The sequence below is a fragment of the Squalius cephalus genome (assembly GCF_949319135.1).
Source record: "Squalius cephalus genome assembly, chromosome: 6".
In the NCBI taxonomy this organism is placed as follows: Eukaryota; Metazoa; Chordata; class Actinopteri; order Cypriniformes; family Leuciscidae; genus Squalius; species Squalius cephalus.
Genome location: NC_137127.1, coordinates 4,183,308 through 4,196,754, shown reverse-complemented (window position 1 = coordinate 4,196,754; position 13,447 = coordinate 4,183,308). Strand labels below are relative to the sequence as shown.

General features: G+C 35.6%; 2 protein-coding genes across 3 annotated transcripts in view; both read right to left on the bottom strand.

The window, feature by feature from the left end:
• dnaaf4 (dynein axonemal assembly factor 4) overlaps nt 1-13,447 on the bottom strand; it is a 503,354-nt gene that overhangs the window by 17,659 nt on the left and 472,248 nt on the right. The window lies entirely within an intron of this gene.
• prtga (protogenin homolog a (Gallus gallus)) overlaps nt 1-13,447 on the bottom strand; it is a 44,386-nt gene that overhangs the window by 815 nt on the left and 30,124 nt on the right. For both annotated transcript variants that reach the window (XM_079874113.1, XM_079874114.1), the window contains 8 exons: nt 8,354-8,449; nt 7,236-7,422; nt 5,376-5,503; nt 5,125-5,295; nt 2,793-2,957; nt 2,523-2,646; nt 1,730-1,868; nt 1,485-1,583 (listed from right to left, as the gene is read on the bottom strand). In XM_079874113.1, the coding sequence (XP_079730239.1) occupies nt 1,485-1,583; nt 1,730-1,868; nt 2,523-2,646; nt 2,793-2,957; nt 5,125-5,295; nt 5,376-5,503; nt 7,236-7,422; nt 8,354-8,449 (1,109 nt within the window). The remainder of the gene's footprint in view (nt 1-1,484; nt 1,584-1,729; nt 1,869-2,522; nt 2,647-2,792; nt 2,958-5,124; nt 5,296-5,375; nt 5,504-7,235; nt 7,423-8,353; nt 8,450-13,447) is intronic.

Below are 13,447 nucleotides of genomic sequence, written 5' to 3'. Positions count from 1 at the left end.
CATTCACAGTATAATTCCCTAAGATTCTCATTACTGTTAAAAAAAACCTGATGTATTATTTAAATGAATTTAAAAAATTGAATAATATACTCTTATTCAAATTTAATGTTTATATTTTCAGATTTAGTAACTAGTTTTAATAAATGTGTTAGATTTAGTATTAAATTGTTTTTTGATTTTGTCATTTTAATCAGTTTTCTACTTAACTTAAACCCCTTAACTGTCACCTGCCCGTATACGGGCAACCTAAATTTACTTCACTATATTGCTATTAAATCCTAATCTAGTCATGACAAACTATATATCGTTGGAAAGGTCTAAGACTCCTTAATAGATATTTCAGCACTGTTTTTTGTTACAATTTATGCAGGAACAGTAATAGATTAATTTATGACAAGAGTGCACCTCAAAAAATCTACATCATAACAGGCGTTTATGGTGTTTGTCACAAAAAGTCGATGCACACACTTTTAATAACTGAAACTTTGGTTTTCATGCTAAAAGTTCATAATAAAACATTTAATCTAGTATTTGTCAATAAAAAAATAAAATAAAATAATATTATCCTCTAAAAAGTATAATATACATATATCCTCTAAAATATAATATTATCTTTTATATTGCCTTTTTTTATTACATAACATATTTTAGTAGTTATCATAAATTAGGTATCATTTGAAAGCTTATGATCTCAGAATTCATCCTGTGAAAACTGTTTTGAATTTGGACATTGTGTTACCATAGAAACGGTAGTCTAAATGATTTTATCAGGCTCCTCCTCCAGGAATCTCATGGGAACTTAAATTTTTGTGATATCAACTTCAAATTTGGAACACAACTTAGATTTATGGCTTTGATTTTATAGTAATTTTTTTGTAAAACATATTTTGTAAAATATATATTTTATATAAAATAAAAATATTAAATAAATTATATTTGATTTAATGTAAATTTAAACTTCCATAACTTTTTCATACTTTAATTTTTTGAAGTGCTTTCACTTCAGTTATAATCTGCTATTTTTTCCCTTTAAAACAAGACCAAACTTGGGTCTATACTCCAAAGCATCCTTGAATTACAACCATTTAAGCTTGAATAGTGCATTTTAATGTCCATTCTCAAAAAGGGGGGTGACAGCTAAAGGGTTAAAATATAATAAGTATTATATTACAAAACCTAAAATAAATTAAAGTTTTCATCTAATATTTATATTTTAGTCCAAAAACAAAAATGGAATAGTTTTAGTTTGTAATATATAAGGTTTATACATCATGGTAGTATTTACTACCTTAAATATTTTAAATAATAATAATAATAATAATAGATATTTAATGAAGTCATTTCATATTTCTGTTGCTGATGCTCTTTTTGTGAGATTCACACTAATTTCCCCTCATTTGGGATTGACATGTCATCTGGGTGTTGGTCATCTGATCTGACCGTTTCTTTAATAAAGCTCTTATAATTTGTGAACTGTTTCATACCTTGTCACCCTTCTTAAAGCAGCTCCATCTCTTCGTTTTCTTCTTCTCAACGGTGTGCTTCACTGGCCCATAACTGTTAATGATCAGATTTGTTCCGCCCTAAAACATTGAAATGCAAACACCGTTTTCACATATGTTTTTTTTTTTTACAAATATGCTATATATATATATATATATATATGAATGAAAGACCAGTCCTGCTCGTCCAGCACAAGCTAAGCAGGAATGTGTCATGTTAAACACACCTTTGCATCGATGAAATGATCTCTCATCATGGGCATCATCACCTCCACACTCTCAGCTTGACTCTCATTGGCCAGTTGGGCAGCAGTGGGCGGAGCTTGTCCTTCTGCTTGCCTGATGGATTTGGCAGTGCTGGATTTCCTGTCATAAATAATGCAGTTCAGTCATGGAGAAATCAACTAAATGACATTTGTGAATGCATTTGTAAATACCCTATAATTATCAATAATTACCTAAACAAACTCTTATTTTAGGATAATTTATATAGGCCTACTATTATAGTATTTATTCAAATTTTCAGTTATCATTTTAAATTTAGTTTAAGTTTTAGTAAATTTCCTATGAGCTTTTGTCATTGTTATTTTTTTGGTAACGCTTTACAATAAGGTTTCATTAGTTAACATTAAGTAACTTACATGAACTAAGCATGAACAATACTTCTACAGCATTTATTAATCTTAGTTAATGTCAGTTTCAACATTTACTTATGCATTATGGAAATCAAAGGTTGTATTTGTTAACATTAGTTAATGCACTGTGAACTAAAATGAACAAACAATGAGCAGGTGGATTTTTATTAACAAAGATCAATAAATACTGTAACAAATGTATTGCTCATTTACTACATTAACAAATACATTAACTGTGTTTTTTTTCGATTTAGATTTCATTAAATTTTATAAAAATTTTAGTTGTAGTAATTTTAGAACTTAGAATGTTGCCTTGAAATAAGTATGAAAATGATTTTTAGTAGTTTTAGTTGCCAGGTGTTTATAGAGCTATAGACTCTCTTACCTGGTTTTGCTCCTGTAGGCCAGTATGAGGATGCAGATGATAATGCAGATTAAAGCGATACACACACCCACTGCTATACCCGTCATTGACCTCTGATCCAGGTGATAGAAACCATCAGAAAACGCTGTGGGTCAAGCACAGACACGGTATTAAAGATGACGCCAAGACTTGCATTGTTAAATCGATGTGGAATTTCACATGATAGCATGTCAGATCATGTATTTTTGGCCTCAGTGTGAAATGGCCATTAGAGGGCGCTGAGTAAAGCACCTGTGGCGTGGGAGGAGCCGTGTGTTCGGGAGGCGTGTCCGTCACGCACGGTCACTTCTGCAGCCGGCGAGAACGGCCCATCTCCCATCTGATTGGACGCTGAGACCTTCACCAGGTACACCTGACCGGACTGAAGATTCTCCAGCAGGGCCATCGTGACGCTCCCTGACAATGAGACCGCATTATTATCCAAAATAATGAATACACCTATTAATAATTTACATCATCGACTCAAAAATCCTGTGAACCTTTTAGGAAAAACACTACTTTGCAAATGACTTTATCTGTATTCAGTAAATGGCTAAATATCACAAACAATTAAAAAAATATAATTTTACATAAAGAAAATTATGATTACAATTTCTGCATGACTTTTTCATAAATAGTCAAATTAGCACATTTATCCATGTTTTTTTTTTTACGTTAAAATCAGCAAATATTAAATTCAATATAACAAACACTACCATGATATAAAAACAAAAACATAAAATATAAATATAAATAAGCATAAATACTACAATTTTCACTAATTGCAAGTCAATTTCACATTTACAAAGAAACGGCAGTTAACACATTTAATTAAACGTGAGATTTTGAAGAAGAAAGATTGAAATAGTTTTTCCTGTAAAACATACTCTATTAAAGTGCCCTTTCTTTTAGGAGACAATAACTTTATTTGATCTTTAAAACTTTCACATTCACAAACTGCTATATTACACACTAAATGAAAAGTAATAGCAGCACTTTAATCAGCGCAAAAACTTACATGAGAATTATATATATTTGCATTACATTTAAAAAAAAAAAGTGTGTTTACAATTATGCTAAATATAATTTCTGATATATGACACAGACACGTGTGAGATTCGCCCGAACTGGGATTTTTACTGCCGGACTCGTGACTCTTCATGTGACACCACAGGATCAGAGTTTTACAACGCAAAGGAAACCCCGTCAGCACACAGCGGTTCTCCGTGCCCGGCAGATCCAGGGTGTCGAGGGTTAAAAGTCAAAGGTTTAGTCTCGTACCACCCAAAACAACCTGAAGCAGCAGCACGTCTGTGACCGTAACTGTGATTTACCCTGTCAGATCTGCAGGGCTGAACGTGTAACTGAGAACACATGACATCCGTGTGGCTCATAAAGACTCATTCCAGCTTTTACAGTCTCTGACACAGATTTAGACCTACAGTAATAAACACTGACCCGCTCATCGGTGTTAGCACCCAGCCAGATGTCCTTTAATATGCGTTTATATTTAGTAATAGTTATTTTTTTAATGCCATGTCAGCAGCAAGGCGAGAATAAAGTGAATAACAGAAGTCGTACACTTAACAAAAAACTACATAAAGCATTTAAGAAGATTCAATTCTAGAACATATTTAGGTGATACATTTTTAAAATGCATTTATTTTTGTATATCCGAGTAAAAATGTTGATGTGCTCAAATATAATTATAATTATATACTAATTTAAAAAAAAATTAGAACCCATTTTCACTCATAAATTTCAAGTAAATTTCACAAGAAACGCAATTAATTTATTGAATTAAACATTAAATTTTTGTAAAACATACTCCATTAATCTTTTTTATTTACAACTTTGAAAAATACGTTTTATCGTGTAAATACATTGATGAGAATTATATTTGTTTGCATTGCATTAATAAAAAATGTGTTTTTGTGTTCTTTTGATTTTGGGCTGAAACATGACAGACATGTTCTTGACAAATATATTCTGTATATACATAGTCTCGTATCTAATGCTAATTTACTTTTTAATTTTACTATTTGTTACTTTTTTGGAAGAAAAAAAATGTTTAAAGAAAGTTTTTTTTGAATAAGTCTTAGAAAATAATTAATAATAATTACTAATATTATTTTTATTTTTTATTTTTATTTTTATTAAAAAAAAAAAAAACTTGGAAAACTGAAGATGGATTCAGATATGTCCATTTATTTAGCTCTTATTCAATCATGTCATATCTGAAATACTCAGCTCAGAATCTCATAATTTTCAAACATGAAATGATACTGACTACCAAGAGAAGAGACACACACACACACACACACACGTTCACAAACTAACACACACACACACACACACACACACACACACACACACACACACACACACACACACACACACACTAACCCTCCCCTAAACCTACCTACACAAAAAAACCTTCTGCATTTTTACATTTTCAAAAAACTCATTCTGAATGATTTATAAGCTTGAAGAGCTATAAGCCCAAGAGTCCCCATGAGTCTGTGCATTCAGGTTTAAGTCCCCGTCGGGACACTCACACACTCTCTCTCATACACACACACACCTTCTCTTTGCAGGATCTGCCACTCTCCGGCCGCCCATGCTCTGCGTGATGCGTATAGGATGGTGTAGTGTGTGACGGCCATGTTGGGCTCATCCGGAGGCTTCCACGACACCAGAGCCGCGTCTCCCTCGATCAGACTCACCTTCAGCCCGACAGGAGCTCGACTGGGAGCTGAACGCACAGGCAAACAATCACAACCTCTTCTTTTCTCCATTTAAAAAGCCTCTATATATAATAATGTATATGTTTACCTTCAGGAAGTGTGGTCTGGTAAACCACGGGACTCCATGGGCTGGAAAGCTGATCCACATGAAGACGAACTGCAAACTCATAATTGGTGTTTGGGTCCAAACCACTGACCATCAGACTCTGGTCCGCACTGCAGGAACACACACCACATATTGGACGATGTGTCGCAAATGACACACTGACTCACTATGCTTTTATACTATGCACTGTGTACTCAGCAGTGTAGTGTATGAACTTTATAAGGTTATTTAGTCATTAAACATCACAGTCTTATAGTCCAGGTATTTATAGTAGAGGTATAACAATATATCGTGTCACAATATATCACAATACAAAAATGCAACAATATGTATCGTGGATAGTGACAATATGTATTGTGTATAGTTTACCCAAAATGAAAATTACAGTGTGAGAAAAAAAAATCACATTTTCAGAGTTTTAGTTTTAGTTAGAGTTTTACTACATTAAACTACTATATATAATGTTGAATATAATATATAATAATGCAATAGGGGAATATTTGTGTGTCCTGATAATGTCAAATGTCTTGTTACCAGTAAAAAGTGGCCTACATTATTTTACATATATCTAGTCATTGACAGAGATCAAGCATATTCATCTACAATAATTCTGTATTTTCAGCTTCAGAATCATGAATATTGTTATTCTGGTGTCTCTATTGTCCTGTGCTTTGGGTTTCAGCACCAAGTCCAAGACTATTCATTTACACCCACAATACCAAATTTAACATTTTAATCAAGTCAATTTTTGGCTAACATTTTACGAAATGTCTTGGAGTATCGCAATAATATCGTATCGTGAGTTCAGTATCGTGATATGTATTGAATCGTGACATGAGGGTATCGCTACACCCCTAATTTATAGTGTACTTTTTCTAATTGTAAACACACTATTGACACTATAAACTGCATAGAATTGTGTGTAAAGGCCATGGTCGGGTTTTGTGTGTTGCTCACCCCGCCTGTGCCTCTTGGCGTCTGACGTTTGTTTACTGATTGATTGAACATGCAGAATCAGGGCTTGTCGGGTCGTGAATGTGTGAGAAGTGACGTACTGTAATCTGGTGATTGTCCGTGTTTATCAGCGCTGTGTGAATTGGCCTTAAAGGGACAGTTCACTTTGAAATTAAATTTTGGTATGTTTTAGCTTACCTCAAGGGCATCCAAGATGTAGGTGTCTTTGTTTCCGCAGTAGTTTCAATTTTGATATTTTTAGGTCAAACCGTTCTTGTCTGTCAGTCCTATAATGCAGGTCTATGGTCACGGTCTCAAAGAGCATGCACAAAGTCCAAATTAAAACAATTCCCCATCGTCCAAATTAAACAATTCCCCATCGTAAGTACACATTGATGGCCTAAGACACGAAACGAGCGGTTTGTGTGAGAAAACGAACAGTATTTATATCGTTTTTACGTCCAAGTGATCTGCACACGTCACACACCAGGATGCGCCCGCGCCCTCAGATCACTTGGACGTGGCTGTGTATAAGAGGTAAAAACTATATAAATACTGTTCGTTTTCTCACACAAACCACTCGTTTCGTGTCTTAGGCCATCAATGTGTACTTACGATGGGGAATTGTTTAATTTGGACTCTGTGCATGCTCTTTGAGACAGTGACCACAGACCTGCATTATATGACTGACAGACAAGAACGGTTTGACCTAAAAATATCAAAATTGAAACTACTGCGGAAAAAAAGACACCTACATCTTGGATGCCCTTGAGGTAAGCTAAAACATACCAAAATTTTATTTCAAAGTGAACTATCCCTTTAAGCTACAAAAGAATCTTTGGTGTTGCTTTAAGCATGTGCTGTCTGTCTCGGGTCAGTCTCACTCACGTCTGCAGGTACAGCACCAGCGAGGCGTTCTGCAGACCCACAGGGTTACAGCGGACCGTGTAGTTGACCGTCTGTGCGCTGGTGAAGGCGGGTCGGGCCCAGCGCAGGAACACAGAGGAGGAGGAGTTACTGAGGGTGTAAACATGATGAGGCGGCGGAGGGGGCGGGACCAGGCGATCACGGACCGCTGCAAACACACAAGTCAAGTCACCTTTATTTATATAGCGCCTTTTACAACACAGATTGTATCAAAGCAGCTTCACAGTGAGAACATGAAAATGATACAACAAAGTTTGTTTCTAGAAGAAAATGCGTCTACTTAATTGTCACACTCTCACACACATGGACTCTTTATGTTTTGTCATCAACTGCCTTGTCACTCATTTGTTGTCATGGACACTAATTACATTCAGCTGTGCACTCGTCAGTCACCATCATTAACACCTGCATATATGCTCAGTTGTGTTTGAGTTCAGTGACGTCGATGTTAAGTGTGTGTTGCTATCTGTTGGATCGCTAGTTAAATAAACCTTTCAATTGGATATTACGTTTTCCTTATCTTAATCATTAATCTTTTTACACTCATGCTATATATATATAGCCTATGTTTAAAAAGATTTTAAATGTTTTTGAGTCTCTTCTGCTCACCAAGGCTGCATTTATTTGATCAAAACACAGTTAATACATTGAAATATTTTGAAATATTACAATTTCAAATAGCTGTTTTCTATATGAATATATTGTACAATGTAATTTATTCCCGAGATCAAAGCTGAATTTCACATGATCCTTCAGAAATCATTATAATATGCTGATTTGCTGCTCAGGAAACATTTCTAAATTATTATTAATGTTGAAAACAGTTGTGCTGCTTCATATTTTTGTGTGGAAACCATGATACATATTTTTTCAGGATTCTTTGATGAATATGAAGTTGAAAAGAAAAGCATTTATTTGAAATGGACTCTTTTGTAACATTATTAATGTCTTTACTGCGACTATGCATTGCATGTATGCAATTCCTTACTACAAATGAAGCTAAATGAATCTTAAACCTATATCACTTTTTTAGTAATGTTTGTAACACATGGCATGAATATGTGTGTCGCTGAACTCACAAACACATCCCGGTGTGCTGATGGTCTGGTCCGCCTGGTATCCGTCACCCATGAAACTATAGGCCAAGAGTTTGACATGGTACTTCTTTCTGGGGTCTGTAATAAAGAAAGAGTCAAATATATATTTATGTATGTATGTAAAATGCGTAAGAAGCCATGTCAGAATACAGATTCCTGTAATGCACGTAATCTGTGATCAGATTTTCAAAAGCTTTGGTGAATGGGGCGTAAGAGATGAAGCTCACGGCCGCACGTGTGTAACAGCAGATGTATGAGATCAGCAACGTCAGCTGAAGTGTGTGTGTGTGTGTGCATTAGATAGCGGTGTCGTGTGTTTGGTGTGTGCACGTGTGTCAGATCAGCAGCAGATGCCCTGAGCTGGAGGTGCTGGTCAGCGAGTTAGTGGTCGATCCTTAATACAAAGGACGAGTGTCCATCCCCCGTTGGGTTCATCCATCTGCCGGCACCCCCTCACTGACTGACCCATGACTAGCGGCCGCAACCCATTCACAGCCAGGCCAGAGGTTAAATCAAACACCCAAAGGCCATGGGAAACACACACGGACACAGAGAGGTCAGTCACATGACCAAAACCAAAACCTCGAGGATCACAAAGAGACCAGATATTGGTAGGATATTCAAATGACATTCGAGAATCACAGCAAAGCATTATTAAAAATTGCACCAAAAAAAGAAAATCCTGTCCAAGTAAACTACTCTTTTTATGCATTAAATTATTTTATATATATTCCACTCAAAAAGAGCCATCTCTAGTCAACTATAGAGGTTTTCGGGTCTGGAAATAACTTTTTCTTAATTTCCTGACATTTCCAGGTTTTTCATGAGCTCTGCCACTTATAAAAAACTAATGCAACACAATCTTAAGCATCCAGATGTAGCTTTATCAAGCACACAATATGCAAATTTAAAATACACAAAACTAGTATACATTATTTTATATTTGGTTTGTTTTTTATTTTTATATATAATTAATGGTTTGAGTGTGACATCAGTTATTGACACACAGCTGAGGGTGTGAAGATTTTACTCAGTGAAACAGTTTCCACACTGTCCTGTAGTTTTCACTTTGGTCACATGGTGGCGCTACACAACACAGCTTCAATACTGACATGACTGAACATGTTTAGAGCTTCATATCCTTAGGGATCCTTAGGGATTATAACTAAATGAATAACATGTGCATCAACTTTTTTCAACAACATGATACAGGGGTTCAAACGTACAGTTACAGTAATATAGTACATATATAGTGTGTATATAGTGAATATTAGTGATTCTGTGAAGTTTTTCACTATTATTTAATTGTTTAGCTTTTGTACAATTCATATAAAGTCATGTGGTGTCAAAAAACAATTATTAAAAGTTCAAACATTCAATGAGTCAGCATTATTTTAGTTAGTATAATATCTAAACTATTATAGTATTTATTAATATTTTGAAATAGATTTTATTTTTATATTTCAGTTTATTTTTAGTTTTGGTAGGTTTGTTATGTGCTTTTGTCGTCTATATTAGTATATATTTCTATTTAGTTTTAATTCATTAAAGAAAATGAGTTTAGACATTAATTTCAGTTAAATTTTTCATTTTTTCCATCAACAATATTTTATTGTAGCTTTATTTCAGTTAATGAAAATTATTATTAACCGAGTTTGTCGATTAATGTGAAATCAGAAAAAATGGATGCATAAAAATCAAACAAGAAAAATGCAGATTAGACGCGTCATGTCAGCTGCCCAATTACTGTTACAGAGAAAACAAAGAGCACACTGATAAACTATGATCAGATTAAGGGTTAAAGGCCTAGATATGGATCTCAGACAGATGAAGCATCAGATTATCACTGATATTGGCAGAATGTGTCTTTAAAGCTGGTGTGACTGAAAAGTGTTCAGTGGAATTGGATCACAATCAGTCCCGACTGATCAATGCACACAGATGACGTCGCTGGGACTGAGATCGAAATCTTTAGAGCCTGGCTTAAGGGGGCGGGGCCAAATACAGCAGCCCTGCAGTGATTGGACGGTTAGGTAATGAGTGAGTGTCATTGAGATCCACAACTCCGAAGAGGCTCCGTGGAGCCAGTCAGGGGTCAGGGTTCACACACAGATAAAACTCCTCAGGAATCTGGAGTCAGAGGTCAGGCACACAAGCCAGGCCTCTTTCTTCAGGCCATCAACATTCAGAGAGAGATAAAGAAAGTATTTGGACGGGAGGAATGACACACAAAAACACTTCAAATCTTATGGAAAGCAAGACGTGCAGGAGTCCACATCCACAAGAGCAAGACTCAGATAAAATAAACAAATAAAATGAAAATAATAAAGAAAATGTAAATAAAACACATGTACACATACATATGTGTTTTTAAAAAAAAATTATACAATAAAAAAAAAAAAAAAATTTTGTAAATAAGACACATGTACACATACATATACAGTGCTATGCATAAGTTTAGACACCCATGCTAAAGTTGACTAAAAAGAGGAATAAAAAATCATCTTTTGGAAACTGAACTTAATGCCTTAATAAAAAAAAAAATAGGAAAAATCCAACCTTTAAGGACACCAATTTTCTTTGTGAATGAATAATGTATCATAAATAAATAAATGTTCTTCCATAAAATACAGGGTGCATAAGTCTGGACACCCCTATGTTAAATTCCCATAGAGGCAGGCAGATTTTTATTTTTAAAGGCCAGTTACTTCATGGATCCAGGATACTATGCATCCTGATAAAGTTCCCTTGGCCTTTGGAATTAAAATAGCCCCACATCATCACATAGCCTTCACCACACCTAGAGATTGGCATGGTTTTATTTCAGTTAGCCTTATAGCTAGTTTGATTTGCATTGAGAGATGATCTTATGGAAAGTATTCCATGCCAATCTCTAGGTATGGTGAAGGCTATGTGATGATGTGGGGCTATTTTAATTCCAGAGGCCAAGGGAACTTTATCAGGATGCATAGTATCCTGGATCCATGAAGTAACTGGCCTTTAAAAATAAAAATCTGCCTGCCTCTATGGGAATTTAACATAGGGGTGTCCAGATTTATGCACCCTGTATTTTAAGGAAGAACATTTATTTATTTACGATACATTATTCATTCACAAAGAAAATTGGTGTCCTTAAAGGTTGGATTTTTCCAAATTTTTTAAATTAAAAGGCATTAAGTTCAATTTCCAAAAGATGATTTTTTATTCCTCTTTTTAGTCAACTTTACCATGGGTGTCTAAACTTATGCATAGCACTGTATGTGTGTGTTAAAAAAAAAACAAAAAAAAAACCCTTTTATAATAAAAATGTGAAACTAATAAAAGCAGGTCAGATATGCTGAAAAAAAAAGTTTAATGTCAATTATGAATCTCAACTTTTTATTCCATTTCCACTAAGAAAAAAGCTTTTCAGTCATTAAAAATGTATCTATGGGACATGATGCCTTGAATCCATGAGGAACCAAAATACTGACATTCGGTTTGGGAAACAGCCAATGCAAAGACGCATGTACTCGACAGAAACACGAGACTCCTCGAACACTAAACCCCCAAACCACCATGGACAACAACATCTCTACAGCACAATAGCCTGGAGATATTAGCCACACAATGAGCTCTGTGTCGCGACCTTTGACACGGGATCTGGGCAAGTCAAATCCTGTCGAGAGGGACGGGGAGTAGCACACATGCAGGACAAAATGAGGAGTGAATATTACAGCAAACCTTCCCTAAACATGAATTTATGTCATGAAGTGCTTCCCAAACTTCAGAGCTGTAAACCCCCAAAAATCAGCAAAACTTAGAAATAGCCAATGCATATTACCTCGTTTAAATAAAAAGAGATTGATACTTTTCAAACTTACATTATGAGAAAAAAAATTCAAAGCAGAATTTTTTTATTTTGATTGATTTAGCCTAGGCCACACCCCCTGCAATTCCTCTCTGTCCCACCAGGGGGCGTCGCCACAGTTTTAGGAAGCCGTGTTAGAGGTTTAATCACATCACTAATGGTAATAGTGATGATCAACAGCAAGAACCGCTCATGAACAGCTAAAGTTATGCAGCGTATCAGGACTGTTTTTGAGCATCTTCAGCTTGAGTTCAAAAAGTATGGAGAAATCATAAAATATATAAAAAAAAATCTGTCTATGGAATAGCTACAAAAATAAGATAAATAAGATAAATTTGGCGAATGGGATGGACATGGTCAGAAACAATGCTCAGGTAGGCCATGGCATTTAAACGATGCCCAATTGGCACTAAGGGGCCTAAAGTGTGCCAAGAAAACATCCCCCACACCATTACACCACCACCACCAGCCTGCACAGTGGTAACAAGGCATGATGGATCCATGTTCTCATTCTGTTTACGCCAAATTCTGACTCTACCATCTGAATGTCTCAACAGAAATCGAGACTCATCAGACCAGGCAACATTTTTCCAGTCTTCAACTGTCCAATTTTGGTGAGCTCGTGCAAATTGTAGCCTCTTTTTCCTATTTGTAGTGGAGATGAGTGGTACCCGATGGGGTCTTCTGCTGTTGTAGCCCATCCGCCTCAAGGTTGTGCGTGTTGTGGCTTCACAAATGCTTTGCTGCATACCTCGGTTGTAACGAGTGGTTATTTCAGTCAAAGTTGCTCTTCTATCAGCTTGAATCAGTCGGCCCATTCTCCTCTGACCTCTAGCATCAACAAGGCATTTTCGCCCACAGGACTGCCGCATACTGGATGTTTTTCCCTTTTCACACCATTCTTTGTAAACCCTAGAAATGGTTGTGCGTGAAAATCCCAGTAACTGAGCAGATTGTGAAATACTCAGACTGGCCCATCTGGCACCAACAACCATGCCACGCTCAAAATTGCTTAAACCTTTCTTTCCCATTCTGACATTCAGTTTGGAGTTCAGGAGATTGTCTTGACCAGGACCACACCCCTAAATGCATTGAAGCAACTGCCATGTGATTGGTTGATTAGATAATTGCATTAATGAGAAATTGAACAGGTGTTCCTAATAATCCTTTAGGTGAGTGTATGTAAAATATATACAAATATCTACAAACATTAATTTTCTGAGGAA